Raw genomic sequence first — 17605 nt, 5'->3', positions numbered from 1 at the left:
CATGTACTGTATATGTGTATGTACTGGGTTGTACATTTGAGCACATACACATGTCTGGCCAGTGTTGAATAACAAGCAGTCTCATATTTTGGCCCATGTTCTGCGCTGTTAGTTAGCTCTGCCCATGTGTGTGTGTGTGTGTGTGTGTGTGTGTGTGTGTGTGTGTGTGTGTGTGTGTGTGTGTGTGTGTGTGTGTGTGTGTGTGTGTGTGTGTGTGTGTGTGTGTGTGTGTGTGTGTGTGTGTGTGTGTGTGTGTGTGTGTGTGTGTGTGGGGTCGTCTGCCTGGACGCTGCTTTTCCTGAGTCTCTGACCATACGGCAGTGGTGGAAAGTAACTAAGTACTCAAGTACAATTTTGAGGTATTTGTACTTTACTTGAGTATTTCCAATTTCCAATATAGCCGATCTACAAGCTCACAATGCGTCGCGACGCATTGTGAGCTTGTCGATCTGCTATTTTCAAAAGATTTATTCATTTGAAAACTTGAAAAACGTGAAATAGGACATTCTGCATAATAGAGTACTTTCTACTTTTTGGTACTTTTAAGTACATTTTGATGCCAATACTTTTATACTTTTACTCAAGTCCAATTTTGAATTCCGGACATGTACTTGTACTACAGAGTATTTTCTACATTGCAGTACAGATACTTTTACTTAAGTTAAAAAATATATATACTTTTTCCACCCCTGCCAGACGGGTGCTCGTGGCAGCAGGATCTTTTTGTCTCTCAGCCCTTTGATACGCTAACCTGAGCAGCACCTTAGGGAGCAGAGAGCAGACCGTCAGGAGCACTTGATTTATGCGCGCCCCCCCCCCCCGACAGCCTCGGAAAAGGGAAGGAAGGGCGGTGAGAGGGGGGGGGAGGAGGTTAACCCATTAAAATCGGGAGCACATCTGTGTCATTTTATGATTTGAGCTATAAACATTATTTTATCCTTTTGGGCTATTCAAAAATAGCAGATCTACAAGCTCGTAGCGCGCGCTATGAGCTTGTGTGTGAGTGTCAAAAATATGTAATTTTTGGGCGGTCCTTGACAAGAAAAAGTTTGAGCACGACTGACATAGCAACAGTAGTTTTTCAGAGAAATGAAGACATTTGTTGAGACATTTCACAGTTACAAATGTTCACCTTTAAAAATGTACCTATTCAAAGATTTGCGCCCATTTTCACGATTTTTTTTCAAAGATAGCAGATCTACAAGCTCATAGCTTGTAGATCTGCTATTTTTGAATAGCCCAAAGTATAAAATAATGGTTAAAGTGGTTCCCGGTTTTAATGGGTTAACACGACTGCTGGCTGATAGGAAACAGACAGCTCGGGGTGGTGTGTGTGTGTGTGTGTGTGTGCGCGCGCGCGTGCGCGTGTGTGCGCGCGTTTCGTCTCTCTCTCTGACTTTGTCTCGTCTCTCTCTCCACAGCCTCCTCCTCCTCACCTGGGGCCTCACTCCGCCGAGGCGGCCTGCCGCCTGCCGCTACCACCGCCACCGGGGGCTCCCTCCTCCTCCTGCCCCTCCTCCCACCACAACCTGCGCCGGCTGCCCCAGTGTCCCCCCTCCGTCGTTCACCTCGGCAGCAGCAGCAGCAGCCACGCACCCGTCGTCCCGCTGTCTCTCACCCTGTCCCTCCTCTCCTCCCCCGTGGTGGTTCCCGCCGGGGCCTCGAGGCCCCCGGCCCCTCCTCCCCCCCACCGGGTGGGGGCGGCGGCTCCACCCCCTCCTCCTCAAGGCCACGCCCCCCACCACCACGCCCGCGTGGTCGTCCCGCCCCGGGGGGGCGGCGGCGGCGGCGCGTCGTTCCTCCGCAGCGTGCCACAGCGCCATGCTTCCTGCAGGATGGTCATGGTGAGTTTGAGCGCGCCTCCCTGTCGGTTGCTATACTGTCGGTTGCCGCGTTATTACGGATCCCACCGCAGTTCTAGGCAGTGTTGATTTCGTCGACTAAAACTATGAGGAAAAATGTTCGTCGACTACCTTTTTTCACAGATGAAAACTAAATAAAATACGATGACTTAAACTAAGACTAGATATATAGACAATTTTGTCAACAAATACAAACTAGACTAGAATGTCAGTGAGGGACTAGTGGAGAAGAGATCCAGTAGAACTAAATGACAAGTCATTTTATGTTTGGTTGCGCTCGGGTGTTACGCTTTGAAAATGGCCGATCTACAAGCTCACAACGCGTCGCAGCGCGTTGTGAGCTTGTAGATCGGCTATTTTCAGCATGCAACCAAGTGTAAAATCAGTAATTACGACGCCATAACAGCACCGCCAAAATCCATTTTAGAAAACCAGACAAAAACTAAAACATTTCAGATAACTAAAATATGACTAAAACTAAATGGAATGTTATTCAAAAGACTATGACTAAAACTAAATCAAACTTTGCTGTCAAAATCAACACTGCCCACCGCAGTTGTAGGCAAAACCCGCTGGGATTGGCCAGTAGTCACTGTGACTGACAGTTCTCGTTTTTTGCAACTATGCCTAAACCTAACCCTAACCTCAGTAAAACTATGCCTGCCAGGGAGCCAATCAGACACAGGTAAGGCGGGTCTATGCTATAACGTTGGTGGGATTCATAATCACGGGTTACACACCGAGTGCCGCGCTATGAGCTTGTAGAACTGCTATTTTTTAAAGATCTTGAACATTTTTCAAAATCTTTTAATTTGTAAAGGGAACATTTGCTTCTGGGGGTCCCTGGAACAACATATTTTGAGATGGGGGTCCGGGGAGAAATACATATCCTTTTGGGGGTCCTTGACATGAAAAAAGTTTGAGAACCACTGATATGTTGCAACATATACGTTTTTTAGGATTTAGAAGACATGTGGAATCCCCAGAAGCAAAGATTTGAGTAAAAAAAAAATCGCTTTAAAAATATATATTCAAACCAAAGATTTGCACGAATTTTCCTTTTTTCTTTTGCAGATCTACAAGCTCATAGTGCGGCACTCGGTGCTGCGCTATGAGCTTTTGAATAGGCAAAGAAATCTTAAAATGACACAGATGCCTTTCCAGGTCTTAAGGTTGAGGTTTTCTGCCCGACAGCAACGATGTGTACATTTAAGTGCAAGTACTGTAACACAGAGTTAAAAACTACAAGGATGTGTTTACAGATTGAGGCCACATTTATTTTACCTATGGGGCGGAATCTGACAATGCTTTGTCAATGCAAATGCGTGGATTCTCCAGAAAGATGCGCAAGACCATGAATTCACGCGTTTGCATTGACAAAGCATTGGCAGATTCCGCCCCATAGGTAAAATAAAAGTGCGGTGTGACCGTGCCCTGAATACAGCTCGTTTTGTTTAGATTTTTTTGTTTGTTTTTTTGTCCTTCAGCCTCAGGGAAAAACCTCTTCCTGAGCCTTCAGCCCCGGGGCTTTGAGACAAAACTCAGTCACTTTGCCATTCCACACTGTCACAAACTGTCCATTACTCTGGTGTTGTTTGTCCTTCATAATAATACATTGCTATAACAGCCTGATGTCAACACACACCGTAGCAAAACCCTGAAGCAAAACTCAAACACAAAATATTATTATTTTGTTATCCTATTTTTTTTTTTTTTTACTAGTACAACTTATTCTGCTCTTGTTCTCTTCTACCCTTACGTGAATCTTTGTTTCATTCTTACTGTGGTGCCGCGATGACAATTGAATTTCCCTCCGGATAAAGTCCTCTCTCTCTGTCTCTCTCTGTCTCTCTCTGTCTCTCTCTGTCTCTGTCTCTCTCTGTCTGTCTCTCTCTCTCTCTCTCTCTCTCTCTCTCTCTCTCTCTCTCTCTCTCTCTCTCTCTCTCTCTCTCTCTCTCTCTCTCTCTCTCCGTCTGTCCTTCTGTCTGTCTAGCTATCTATCCTTGGGTAATGACTTACTGTATTTTGTAGATTAAATCCAGTATTTTATCCCACTTACAGATATGTTCTAGTACCTTATAGCAGTGGCTCTCAAACTTTTTCATGTCAAGGACCCCCAAAATGATAATTATTTGGCCACGGAGTCCAAGTACATACAGTACAGTACATAAAGGAAATGGAAACTGCTGTTGTCGGGAGGAGGGGACCCCCTTTTGGGAATATTTGACGCTTTCAGAGTTAAATCAACGATCAGGTTTTTTTTTTACAGGGTAGTTGCCAGTACAAATGAAGTCAGTCAAAGTTGAGGTGAATTGAAAACTAAAGTGTCCTTGGGTGGGTATCTCAATAACTCGGTGATCCTTTGAGATCCCTTATTTGCCTCTCTAATCCTGTATGACCCGTCCACAGGGGACGGACACGGACCCTCTGGACGGGAAAGAGACAGAGATACAGTATTATATTAAAGAAAGAAAAATAGCAAAGAGATTGAGTCAAGTCCTCAGTGAGTGTCAAGTGCTAAAGCTCCTCTCACCCCTATGATTTGATTTTAATTATGTCAAGGATCATAGTCTCGCCCCAGGGAGGGCAGGGGATACGACTTGGGGGGGAAGGGGGGGTTGGGCAGAGGTCAACGCCATGCCGCAACCCAATATCAGCCTAATTAGTGGGTGTTAAAGTGCTAATGACTTTACAGATTAACGGTCAGGGTCGCAGATGACGCCTTGGTGGATGATTTTTTTTTTTTCAAATGCGACAACGTCAGCGTGATGGATAGAGTGTCACACCACACTCGCGTCCCCGCGATTAGACGTGAACGTGCACTAATTGTGTTCTCGAAATGCACGATGGGCGCTTTATGTTCTGTGTTGTTGTTGTTGTTGTGGCGGTGGGGTTCTTTTTTTTCTTCAAAACAACAGCACGTGAGAAGAAGGTCATTTCTCACGAGGGAAGCATCTCTTCCCCTTTCAGGCGCCGCTCTTTTAACTCTTTAAGACTGGGAACGCATCTGTGTGTCATTTTTTGATTTTGTTGGGCTATTCAAAAATAGCAAATATACAAGCTTGTAGATCTGCAATTTTTGAAAAATCATGAAAAGTTGTGCAAATATTTGATTTTTTTTCTTATTTGTAACTCAAATTTTGCTTCTAGGGGTTCCTGGAACTAAATATTTACAAATGTTTGCTTTAAAAAAATATATAATCCAAGATTTTGACACAAATTTACACGATTTTTCAAAAATAGCAGATCTACAAGCTCACTCGGTGCCGCGCTATGAGCTTGTAGATCTGCTATTTTCGAATAGCCAAAGACATCTAAAAATGACACACAAAATGCGTTCCCGGTCTTAATGGGTTAATGTGTGTGAGTGTGAAATTGAAAGCCATGCCCGTTGGCATCAGACCCGACGACGCTGGTATCTGAGGCAGCTGCATGGCAGCTCCCAACGGGGGTTGGTCCAGGCTTTGCCTCCCCCACCCCCAGCACACGCTGGGCAAGACCTGGGATGTTGGTTGTGTAGGAAGTTGACAACCGGAAATGGTTGAATTTGGCGGAAGTACTGCCCAAGGAAATGACGTTGATGCTTTACAAATCTGTTAACATTCTACGTAAATGAAACGAGTGTTGTGATTGGTCCAATAATATCGTTTCCGGGGGAAACGGAAATCCTGTCCACTCAGGACTTCCTAGACACTCGCTGCTTTAGGTCGTGACCAGGCTCTTCTCTTCGCAGATGAGTGAGGCTGGGACCGAGGCTACCCCCAGCAGCAGGAAGCATCTCTGCAGGGGGGTGTATAGGGAAAAGGGCACAAAATATTGTACTTTTACTCCACTACGATTATTTGAAAAGTTTAGTTCCTAGTTACTTTGCAGATATAAATTATTACATTATAAAACATGCGTTAACCACTTTAGCCCTATTTTATACCTAGGCTATTTTGAAAATAGCCGATGCCGACGCGTTGTGAGCTTGTAGATCTGCTATTTTCAAACATTTTAGTACTTGGAAGTATATTTTGATGCCAATACTTTTGTAGTTTTACTCAAGTAACATTTTGAACACAGGCCTTTTTTACTTGTAAGGGCGCGCTCCCACCAAGAGTTGGCTGGCCGCTGTTAAACGCAGGTTGTGCGTGGCCACAGTTTTTTGCAGCCAGCGGATTCTAAAAAACGGGAGTGTCGCGCCTGTCACTCACTTTCAGGAGCCTCCCCGTAACCCGCACCGCCTGTGCCTGCTGCCTTGAGCACCATGTTGCTTCCTGAGTCTTGAGACGGTCCGCCTTCGACTCACCCGATTGGACAGAGGGAGAAAATCAGCGCCTGCCTCCAGCAGTTTTATGCTTAGTCGCGGAGAGCAGATAAACGCAAGGTCTGCGCGACTAGCGGAAAAATCTGCTCTTGCGTGAATCAATGCATTTGCATTGACAATGCATTGGCAGATTCTGCAAACAGCGGCCAGCCAACTCTTGGTGGGAGCGCGCCCTAACAGAGTATTTCTACATTGAGGTATTGATACTTTTCTCCTCAAGTAAAAAATTTGAGTACTTTTTCCACCGCTGCTCGAGGGAAATCAAGAGTGAGAGTTTTATGTCTATTCATCATCATCGCTTAACCCTTTAAGACCGGGAAAGCACGATTTCTTTGGCTATTCAAAAATACCAGATATACAAGCTCATAGCGCGGCACCGAGTGCCGCGCTATGAGCTTGTAGATCTGCTATTTATTGAAAAAACTTTTTTTTTTGCAAATCTTTGAATATCTATTTTTTAAAGCGAACATTTGTAACTCAAATCTTTGCTTATGGGGATTCTACAAATGTCTTCTAAATCCTAACAAAAAATAAACATATGTTGCTATAATGTAATGCTAAATAAATCTAAAAATGACACGGATGCTTCCCCGGTCTTAAGGGGTTAATAGACCCTTCATATTTTGATTTGTCTGCCTTTCATCTAAACCACCGTTTGATACTTGTTCTGATGCTTTTGGATTGATCTGAGGTCCCCCCCATCCCCCCCCCCCCTCTCATGAAGTGGCTGGCGGCGAACGTTATGATTTATTAGCAGTGCTGCAGTAGTATATACTGTATATCTTAATGGATTTTGGCATTATGGATGCAAAGGGGAGGCATAACCGGTCGTAATCACTTTATGGATGGCATAAAAGAAGCCTCTCACAGGGCCGTTAGGGTTTAGAAGAGAAACAGTGCATTAACCCATTAAGACCGGCGGGAACGCGTCTGTGTGTCATTTTTTAGATATCTTTGGCTCGTCAAAAAAAAAATCTATTTTTAAAGCGAACATTTGTATCTCAAAGTTTTGCCTCTGGGAATTTTACAAATGTCTTCTATATCCTAGCAGTTTTCTGAAAAACGTATGTTGCTATAATATCAGTGGTTCTCAAACTTTTTTCATGTCAAGGACCCCCCGAAATGATACGTATTTGGCCACCGACCCCCATCTCAAAATGTTTTGTTCCAGGGACCCCCAGAAGCAAAGATTTGAGTAAAACATTTTCCCTTTAAAAATATATATATATTCAAATATTTGCACAAATGTTCACGATTTTTCCAAAATAGCAGATCTACAAGTATTGTATATCTAAGCTTGTATATCTGCTATTTTTTGAATAGCCCAAAGTATAAAATATGAGTAAAGTGGTTATACACAGAATGCGTTCCCGGTCCTAGTGGGTTAAGGACCGTCAAACGTTGAGATTGTGGAAAGGAATGGTGTTTTAAATAACCGGTCTAGAGCTTTCCAAGGTTCTGCCGCTTGGCTGCTGTCCTGTCGGAGATGTTTGAGGAGGCTTCTCTCCAGCCCCTTTGGCGAGGAGAGGAGGAAGTGAATGGAGAACAGATGTAAAAGGGCTGCTTCTCAGGTCCTTATTCTACCCTGTCCTACTGTAGCTGCTCTATCCTCACTCCTACAAGGGTTCTGGATGAAGGTAGATTATGTTGCAAAAGTCGAGAGCTTGTAGATAGATCGATAGATAGATAGATAGATAGATCATTTTATTTCTGTGTCCTGCACACAAAGTGCCCAACCCTCATGGGTTTATAAGACACCATTTTACGCTTACAACATGCTTTACAATATATTCACATCATACATGTGAGTGTTCTGTCTTCTCTCCCAAGCTTGACAAATAAAATCTGCCACAACAAAAGCTCCTTTAACAAGGAACATATCTCAAGCTTCTCGTAATCATCTAACTCAAGGAAATCACCACAAATACCTCTCTTGTATCATCATATTTAGAGCAAGTAAAACAAAAAGTGAACCTCATTTTCAATTTCACCAAGTTCACAAAACAAAACAGTATCTCTCTTCCTCTGGAGTGGCATTAAACCTGCCAGTCTGTCTAGAGCTAATGGTAGGGTTAGATTTGATTTGAGTCAAACTGAAATTTGAACTTGTAACCTGTAATCCACACACGCGTGATCCGAGTTTGAAGTCGCACCAAAAATGTGACGTCACTGAAGAGATATTCACACACGTGTAGATTGACAGTTTTCATTGCGAGAATTGTTTGTCCTTTGTGCCAAATGCCAATGTACATGTGTTTGAATATTGTATGCAAGTGCAAATTTCAATGTTTACGAGTGCTCAAATAAAATGTACAGGCTCTCGAATTTTGCAACATACAGTATAGATGTCCTTTCCTTCTATTTGAAGTCACGCAAAGAAAAACAAGTGAAGTCATGGAAAAAAGTATTCACAAGTTAACAAGCATTGGTTATTCTTTGTGACTTCAAAAGTCAACTTGCATACAGTACGTATGAACATTTTATGCAAGTACAAATGTCAATGTACACGCGTGTGGATCACATTTTATGGGTGGTGCTCAAATCACTCAAATCAATCTAGAAGCTTTCCAATTTTGCAACCTATCTACCTTTGTATACTGTAGATCGTCCTTTCCTTCTTTATACTGTATACTGCAGGGGTCTTCAACAGGGGGTCTGGGAAACTTAGGGGTCCTCAGAGTTACTACAGGGGGTCCCCCGAATCTTTGTGTGACAGGATTCCGAGGGGAGTGAGGGGAACATTAGCCAAAAATAGCCTGATCTACAAGCTCACAACGCCTTGCGCTGCGAGGTCTTGTGGACTAGATCTGCTATTTTAAGAGGTTCGGTGTACTTGGTTAGCTCTCGTTTCCCTCTGCACTGTAGAGGGAAACAAGAGCTAACCAAGTACAGAGCCAACTGTACTCAGTGGTGGAAAGTAACTAAGTACATTTACTCAAGTACTTTACTTTTAATGCTTTTAATTTTGGCACTTTAAGTACATTTTGATGCCAATACTTTTGCACTTTTACTCAAGTAACATTCTGAACACAGGTCTTTTTACTCGTAACAAAGTATTTCTACACTGCAGCATAGACACTTTTACTTGAGTAAAGATAAATTGAGTACTTTTTCCACCACTGGCTAATAATAATACTGTACAGTGTACTGTAGATCCTTGTAGGAGTGAGGATAGAGGAGCTATAAGAACAGAACAGAGCAGAATAAGGACAGAGTGGAGTAGGTAGGGTTTATCATGACCTCATCAGCGCAGATTAGAACCACATGACATCTCTCCTCATCACATGTCCGATGGGCAGCGTTACCATGGTGACGGAGAGGGACGCGGACACAACAAGCATTATACTAGCTCTGATTGGTTGACTTTGACTGCCCCCTGCTGGTGCTTCTCGGGAGTGTTTTTTTTCTTCTTTTTTAGGGCAATGTTTCCAGTGAATGGGGTCTGCTGGGGACCCAGTTTAACCACTATAACCCTAGCCTAATAATAGCCTATCTACAAGCTCACATTTTTTGTATGGGGGGTCCCTGGCACAAAATCATTTCAGACGGGGGTCCCGACTCCGAGGCCAAATTTATATAAATAAAAATAAACATATTTATTTGAAGTTCCTTGAAATGAAAACCATTTACAATAACAATTTACAATTTGAATTTGGTGGAAAGTACATTTACTTAAGTACTGTACTTAAGTACAATTTTGAGGTATTTGCACTTTACTTGAGTATTTCCAATTTCCAATACTTTTACTTCTACTCCACTACACCTCGGATCCAAATATTGCACTTTTACTCCTCTGCATTTATTTGAAAACTTATGTTACTAGTTACTTTGTAGATTTAGATTATTATCACAAAACATACCACTTCAGCCCTATATACATTTCGGCCAGATGCGACACATTGTGAGCTTGTAGATCGGCTATTTTCAAAAGATTTTTATACATTTGATAACTTCAAATAGGACATTCTGCATAGTGAGTACTCTCTACTTTTGGTACTTTAAGTACATTTGGATGCCAATACTTTTGTACTTTTACCCGAGTACATTTTGAATTCTGGACTTTTTCTTGTAACAGAGTAGTTCTACATTGCAGTATCAATACTTTTACTTAAGTAAAAAAAAAAGTTGTGCTCTTTCCAACACCAGGAGCTGGAGAAACCCCTGCCTCCCCAGAAGCCGCTGCCTGCCGACCCGCTGGGACGGAGCTCTCGTCTGGTACGAAGTCCCTCTGCGGCGCAGGGTGCCGCTGCCGGGGACCACCACCACCAGGGACCCTCTGTGGTGGTCCTCCAAGGGCCCTCTACGGTCAGTGGCCATGCCATGGCCGTCCCCCCCGGTGTGCCCAGACCTGTTCGTCCTCTGCCGCACCCCAACAACAACAGGTGACTCTCTCAGCCATCAACGCTTTTTAGACAGTGGTGTAACTAAGTAACTAAGTACATTTATTCAAGTACTGTACTTAACTCTCTCAGTGCCAATGAAATAAAAAAATATGTTCATACTGTGCAAGCAATTTTTTTCTTTTTTCAAAGTAAAAAAAAAGTGCTTAGGAAGCGAGATACAGCCTTTTTCAGTTATAAGTTAAACAAGGAGTGGATGGAGCTGCAAATCTTCAGATAATTATATCTTGGGTTCTGAATTTTTTTTTCCAAAAACAAAAATATATATATATATATTATTATTTTATTTATTTTTTAACTCAGGATTTTTCGTTCTTGGCACTGAGGGCATTCAGGAAAAAACTCGGGATATCTCGTTGTGTGGCACTGAGAGAGTTAAGTACAGTTTTGAGGTATTTTTACTTTACTGGAGAATTTCCAGTTTTCTGTACTTTTACTTCTACTCCACTACATCTCAGAGGCAAATATTGTACTTTTACTCCACTACAATTATTTGAAAACCTTAGTTAGTAGTTACTTTGTAGAGTTTGATTATTATCACAAAACATACAATTCAGCCCTATATACATTTCGGCCATTTGAGAATAGCTGATCTACAAGCTCACAACGCGTCGCATTGTGAGCTTGTAGATCGGCTTTTTTTTAAATATTTTTACTAGACTGGGGACCCCACCGTCGCCCGTCCCCCACCGTGAAGTATTGAATAGGGCAAGGAACCAAATGGGCCCTTATGGGTCTGTAACTCAGATAGTGTACAAATAGAACACTCTCCTGTACCATTTGTACATTGTCTGAGTACACTCTCTTGAGTTCTGCGCAAAATTAACATTGATTTCACAATATAAATTGGGGTCCCAGAGATATGAATGCCATTAAATGGGGGTCCGTAGCCTAATGCATGTCAAACTGGGGGTCCTTCAAATCTAAAATGGTTGAAAATCACTGCTAGAGCCGTAAATATCTTCTCTTATCCCATTGAGACCTGAAGCCGATTCTACATGTCTCCTAAATCTCAACAGTATTCTGAAAAACTTATGTTTCTATATCAGTGGTGTTCAATCTTTTTCATGTCAAGGACCCCCAAAATGATATGTATTTGGCCGCGGACCCCCATCAAAATATTTTGTTCCAGGGACCCCCAGAAGCAATGATTTGAGTTAAAAATGTTCGCTTTAAATATATATATTTTAAAAGATTTGCACACATTTTCACGATTTTTCAAAAATAGCAGCAAGCTCGTAGCGCGGCACTCGGTGCCGCGCTACGAGCTTGTATATCTGCTATTTTTGAATAGCCTAAGTGTAAAATAATGCTTTTTAGCTCAAATCTAAAAATGACACCGTTCCAGGTCTTAATGGGTTAAGGGGGCTAATAAGTGTCAATATGGAGGTCCTTGACGTGAAAAGGTTTGAGAACCACTGGAATACGGCATTCATTTGCAGAGAATAAACATAACGAAATAATAATAATAATAATAATAATGAAACATGGAGATAGAATGTGTCTGCCCGACAGTCGTGATATAATGCATAGTGTGTTTTTACAGACAAAGAGATCATTGTCATTTCTGTAAAGACCCACAATCTTCCAGTGGTGTAAAGTTAACTGAGTACATGTACTCAGGTACTGTACAATTTTGAGGTACTTTTACTTTTATATAATCTCCAATTATCCATACTTTTACTTTTACTCCACTACATCTGGAGGCAAATATTGTACTTTACTCATTAGTTATTTGAAAACGTTAGTTGCTAGTTACTTTGCAGACATAAATTATTACATTATAAAACACATACATTAACCACTTTAGCCCTATTTTATACCAAGGCTATTTGAAAATAGCCGATCTACAAGCTCAGTTGTGAGCTTGTAGATCTGCTAATTTCAAACATGTTACTTTTGGTACTTTGAGTACATTTTGATACCAATACTTTTGTACTTTTACTCAAGTAAATTTTGAATTCCGGACTTTTACTTGTAACAGAGTACTTCTACATTGCAGCATTGATACTTTTACTTTAAAAAAAAAGTTTAAAGAAATATCTCCCACCACTGTGTAAGACCTACAATCCTCTCTTGTCTCTCTCTCTCTCTCTCTCTCTCTCTCCAGACCGGGTGGCAACAACAAGCAACCCCTGACTCTACCAAAGCCTCGTGTAATCGCCAACATCAAGTACAGCAGCTGAGAGAGAGCCGAACCAGGAGAAAAGGGACATTTAATTGCGATATAAAGACATTACAATTTGCACTATTATGAAAACCTCCGGGGGAGGGAAAAAAAAAACCTTAACAAGATGGTGGCTTCTTCTCGTGGAGTTTTTTAAAAAAGAAAAAAAGAAAAGAGGAGAGCTGATGTCTCCCTTCGGTGCTCTGTCTCTGAATGGTGCTACGAGTCTGAGCTCAGGTACATGTAAAGTATTTATGTTCTGTATTTATTACCACACAGTGCACTGTGCCAGACACTTTTACATCATGGTAGCGTCTTGGGGATGTTTTTTTTTTTCATTTTTTTCTCCCTCTCTCTCTTTTCCTTTTAACTTTTGACGTTTGCCTTCGTTCTGCAGTTTGTTTCTGCAAGAAAAAGAAAAGAAAAGAAAAAACGACAACAAAGAAGGTTTCTTGTGGAAATCTGTGAAATTGCGATCAGTGAAAGTAACTGGAATGATGATAATGAAGGGAAAAACTGACTGTTGTTTTAGCATCGCTTGATATGGTTAACAGGAGAGTTACATACCGAAGCGTCACAGATAAAGGATGATGATGTTGTGATAATCTCATTGTGCAATGACTAGGAGGATTGCCGTTTCAGGGAGGCACACAAGGCCTTCGCTCCCAGCGCCATCGCTCAACTCCCCTGTTTGGCTTTCGGGGAAGACCACTTACAGTTAATTTAAGGCCCGATGGAGTTGATGGACGATGACAGCTTTTGTGAAAGGGGCCGTGCTCTCTGGATCGACACAGAGCCAGTTTGGCAAGCCTTGAAACGGACCAGAGGGGAGAGAGAGAGGCCTGCCTTGGTAATAAGACAGAGGTCCTGCAGTATGATTGTGAACAATATTACTCAGCTAACTTGTATGTAATTACACAGTACAATCCGGTGTGTCAATTTATCCATTGAGTCCCATTTTGTACTTCCTTTTTTTTTTTCCCACGATTTTGCAACTCTTTTTCACCCAGTGCCAATTGTCTAAGTAATCCTGGGCGCTACACTCCCCCTGCCAGCCTAAGGAGCCCAGAGCCGAGCTCATGCCTCCTTCAATGCATGAGAGCCAACTAGCCTTCTTATCACCTGACGGGGGGGGGGGGGGTTTCCCCGGTAGGACGTAGCACGGTATTCCAACCAGTTCCTTTCCCCTCCATCAGGCTGACCAGGGGGAGGTCGGTATAGCGACCAGGATTACTGCATGTTGTTGTGAGGGTACCTACCCACACGGGGAGAACATGCAAACTCCACACAGAAAGGCCCTTTCGTCAACCCCACCTAGGGTATGGGCGCTGAAGAGAGGTCACGGCGGGAATCGAACCTCACTGCGCCACCGTGCCCCCCAACAATTTTGTACTTCCACCTACCGTGGTGTCGCACAAAAATAGCAGAACTATACCAGCTCACAATGGGTTGCATCGTGACACTTGCAGATTGGCTATTTTTTGAAAATGTGTGATGACATGCCCAAATTACGGACCCCATGTTGAAAGTGTTTCTGAGAGTACCATTTTTACCTTCTCAGAGTTGCATTGAATTAAAGGGACCTGTAAGGTTCAATCAATTTGTACAGCCGACGGTAAATTGACACTTTGGATTATACTGTGTACCACACCCACCTTCTGTCAGCAGGGGGCAGCGTAACCAACAGTGTGAGGGTAAAAGAGTGCAATTGTCAGAGCTTTGATGTGTTCATTTAACCCATTAAAACCGGGAACGCATCTGTGTAACCACATTGTAGATCTGCTATTTTTTTTTTTAAGAATCGTGAAAATGTGTGCAAATCTTTGAACATGTATATATTTTTTCAAAGCGAAACATTTTTACTCAAATCTTTGCTTCTTGGGGGTCCCTGCAACAACATAATAAATTTGTAAATTTTTTTGGTACATTTGTAGAATTCCCAGAAGCAAAGATTTGAGTTACAAATGTTAAAACATATATATTAAGATTTGCAAAAATGTTCATGATTTAAAACAAAAAAAAGTAGATCTACAAGCTCATAGCGAGCCAGCCAACTCAGTTAAGGGACGTAGGGACAAGGGTGTGAACTGAACAAGAGTCCTAAATGAGTTGAGATCAAGCAAGCATTCGTCCCTTGGAGAGACTGTGCTACACTGAGATATCGCTCTGCTAAAAGATCATGTGTGCTTTGGATAATTTCCCTTTCGGGCTGCATGTGCTGACTGAGGGGGCCCTTTGTGGGATCGTGTGGATTTGAGTCATAGCATCAACTAACCAAACCCTTCCAGGCAGCCGGTGGCCAAAGCCAAGACATCCGGACAGAGCCTGATTTGAGGGTCAAAATGTGGATATCCTCTATTGAACCAACAAGGTTACTAGGGGCCTGTTCCTCAAAAGGTGAATTAACAAAGCCTGGCCTTAAGCCAAATCAAGGCTTGACAAAGTCGGGTCCGAAAAGCCTCGTTTGTTCCGTTCCTCAGACGCCAAGCCAGGCTGAAAAGGAGCAACTTTGTTGAGCTAGACCTTGTCAAGACAGGCTGTGTCCAGCCAGGATAATGAAGCCAGGCTGAATGGGCGGGGATTCGCCGGCGACGTATTTCTATAAAAGACCATGAACTCGAGCACAGATTCCTTGAACTTGACCAATCACGGAGTCCAAAACCAGAGCAGCGTTCTTCTCTGTGGCTGAATAGCAGCACTGCAGAAGCTCATGAAATCATACAAGGAAGTAAAATGTATTTAAGCAAGAAAGGAAACGCGACCGCAATAAAAGATCCAGGGAGAAAGCATGCCAAAGTATTGCACACACACACACACACACACACACACACACACACACACACACACACACACACAGTGTGTGTGTGTGTGTGTGTGTGTGTGTGTGTGTGTGTGTGTGTGTGTGTGTGTGTGTGTGTGTGTGTGTGTGTGTGTGTGTGTGTGTGTGTGTGTGTGTGTGTGTTTGAGACGGACGGGCAACGGGACGAACGGGACGAACGGGAACGGGACGGGACGGGGGGGGTGTGTACTGCGACGGGGGCCGGGACGGGACAGGACGGGACGGGACGGGACGGGGGGGGGGGGTTGACCGCGACAGGGGGCCGTGACGGGATGAGCGGGGGGGACGGGACGGGACGGGACGAGACACGCAATAAATAACCCCACATTTGCAAGACCACTTTGGTAGAGGTTTGGGTTGTGTAGTTACCTTGCCATCATGATGTAACTCCAAAGGTGGACAAGAAATAAAAAATAATTTCTCCATTGACTAGAAATTGATCATTTAAAATATGCTCCTCATTGACTTACAAAGAGGCTCCTTTAAACCCTTAACTAATATTTTATATATATATATATATATATATATATATATATAATATATATATATATATATATATATATATATATATATATATATATATATATATATATATATATATATAAATTATTAGTTACGGGTATATGTGTGTGTATGTATGTGTCAGACATTTTTTATAATATTTAAAAAAAAATGGAATATATATATATATATAACATCTAACAACAAGATGAACTATAGTGTTAACTATAACAGAGTGACAATTACATATCACATGAGTCATTGTGAAACAATTATGATTATGATTCATGGTCACACACTATTTCAGTAATTCATTTTATTATATCTTATTGTATTTATTTCATTTTATTTGAATGCAGGGTCATTAAAATGAGTCCATATACAAACACATGTTTTGAATTAACTGTGGAAAAACTTGAAGAACAAGGCACTAGATTAAGTAAGCTTGGCTGTTAGCCTGCTCCTGACCAGGCTAACTTCACAGCTAAATTGCCATGGTAACTAAGCTAGGCTTGCTTCAATTCTCTTTTGAGGAATCGGATAAGGCTAAACTTAGCCAGGGTGAACTGGCTAAACTAATCTTCAAGATAATTCACCTTTTGAGGAACCGAGTCAGCTCTAATCCTGGCTAAATTAAGCCAGGATAGGTGGAAAAGCCAGGCTTTAGCTCTAATTCACCTTTTGAGGAACAGGCCCTAGGTTAGCTAGCTCTTCTTTGAGTAGGGGATGATTGGATTCACCTGCCGAGGGAGCAATTCCAGATCTGTCAATGCTCATGAAATAAAGTGTAGTGCACATTCAGTGCAGGCCGGTAGACATGACTCGCCTAGGCTACATACAGTTGACTTGATTGTAGTCGTTTGTGCAGACATTTCACTTTACTTTGCCAACTCTCCAAATGAGTCTTTCAAACCTTTCTACATGTTGGATACAAATACAAAACATGACATAGTTCTACATGTGGTGAAGATTTTATTTACTCTTTATCATTTTACTTTTCTTTTGCAGTATTATCGCTTACTCGGCCGGAGTAACAGTACATTGTATGTACATTCATTCACGCAGAACATTTTTCTTTAAGCACACAGATCTTGTTCACAAAATACCTAGGCTGAGAGTAGACATGTTTTTTTGACGCATATCTAGTATCTCTATGAGTTACGGAACAGAAATTCAGTGTTGAGTGATTACGTTACTTTTGATACTGTGTTTTTTTGAACGATGCACTAGTTTTTACATGATTTTGTTTACTTTGCTATTGCAATGCCAATGCCATGTGTTCATGTATCTAGAACAATAGCTACACCAGTATTCTTGTCCAGTTCCATAATGGCCTTTGTCAGCTCTGCCGGTGAACACATTTTCATGTTAAGTGCATTTTTGTATGATACATCAAGTGTAAAGGAAACCACATGGTTTTCTCTATGTCATGTCTGTACATGGAATTTTTCTCTATGTCATGTCTGTACATGGAATTTTTGAACTCTTGGGCGGTATTAGTAAAATTGTTTATTAAAACACAGATGT

The 17605-nt window shown here is 42.1% G+C and overlaps 1 protein-coding gene across 1 annotated transcript in view; it reads left to right on the top strand.

Moving 5' to 3' along the window:
* adam12a (ADAM metallopeptidase domain 12a) overlaps window positions 1–10557 on the top strand; it is a gene marked incomplete at its 3' end in the record, with an annotated part of 211479 nt that extends 200922 nt beyond the window's left edge. The window contains exons 21-22 of the mRNA XM_080455765.1: window positions 1422–1844; window positions 10318–10557. Coding sequence (XP_080311891.1) covers window positions 1422–1844; window positions 10318–10557 — 663 coding nt within the window. The remainder of the gene's footprint in view (window positions 1–1421; window positions 1845–10317) is intronic.
* Window positions 10558–17605: the final 7048 nt, after the last annotated feature.

Source organism: Gymnoscopelus braueri (assembly GCF_963280865.1).
Source record: "Gymnoscopelus braueri genome assembly, chromosome: 17".
Taxonomy (NCBI): Eukaryota; Metazoa; Chordata; class Actinopteri; order Myctophiformes; family Myctophidae; genus Gymnoscopelus; species Gymnoscopelus braueri.
Note: the sequence above shows the minus strand (reverse complement) of the source record. Positions and strands in the feature narration are given on the sequence as shown.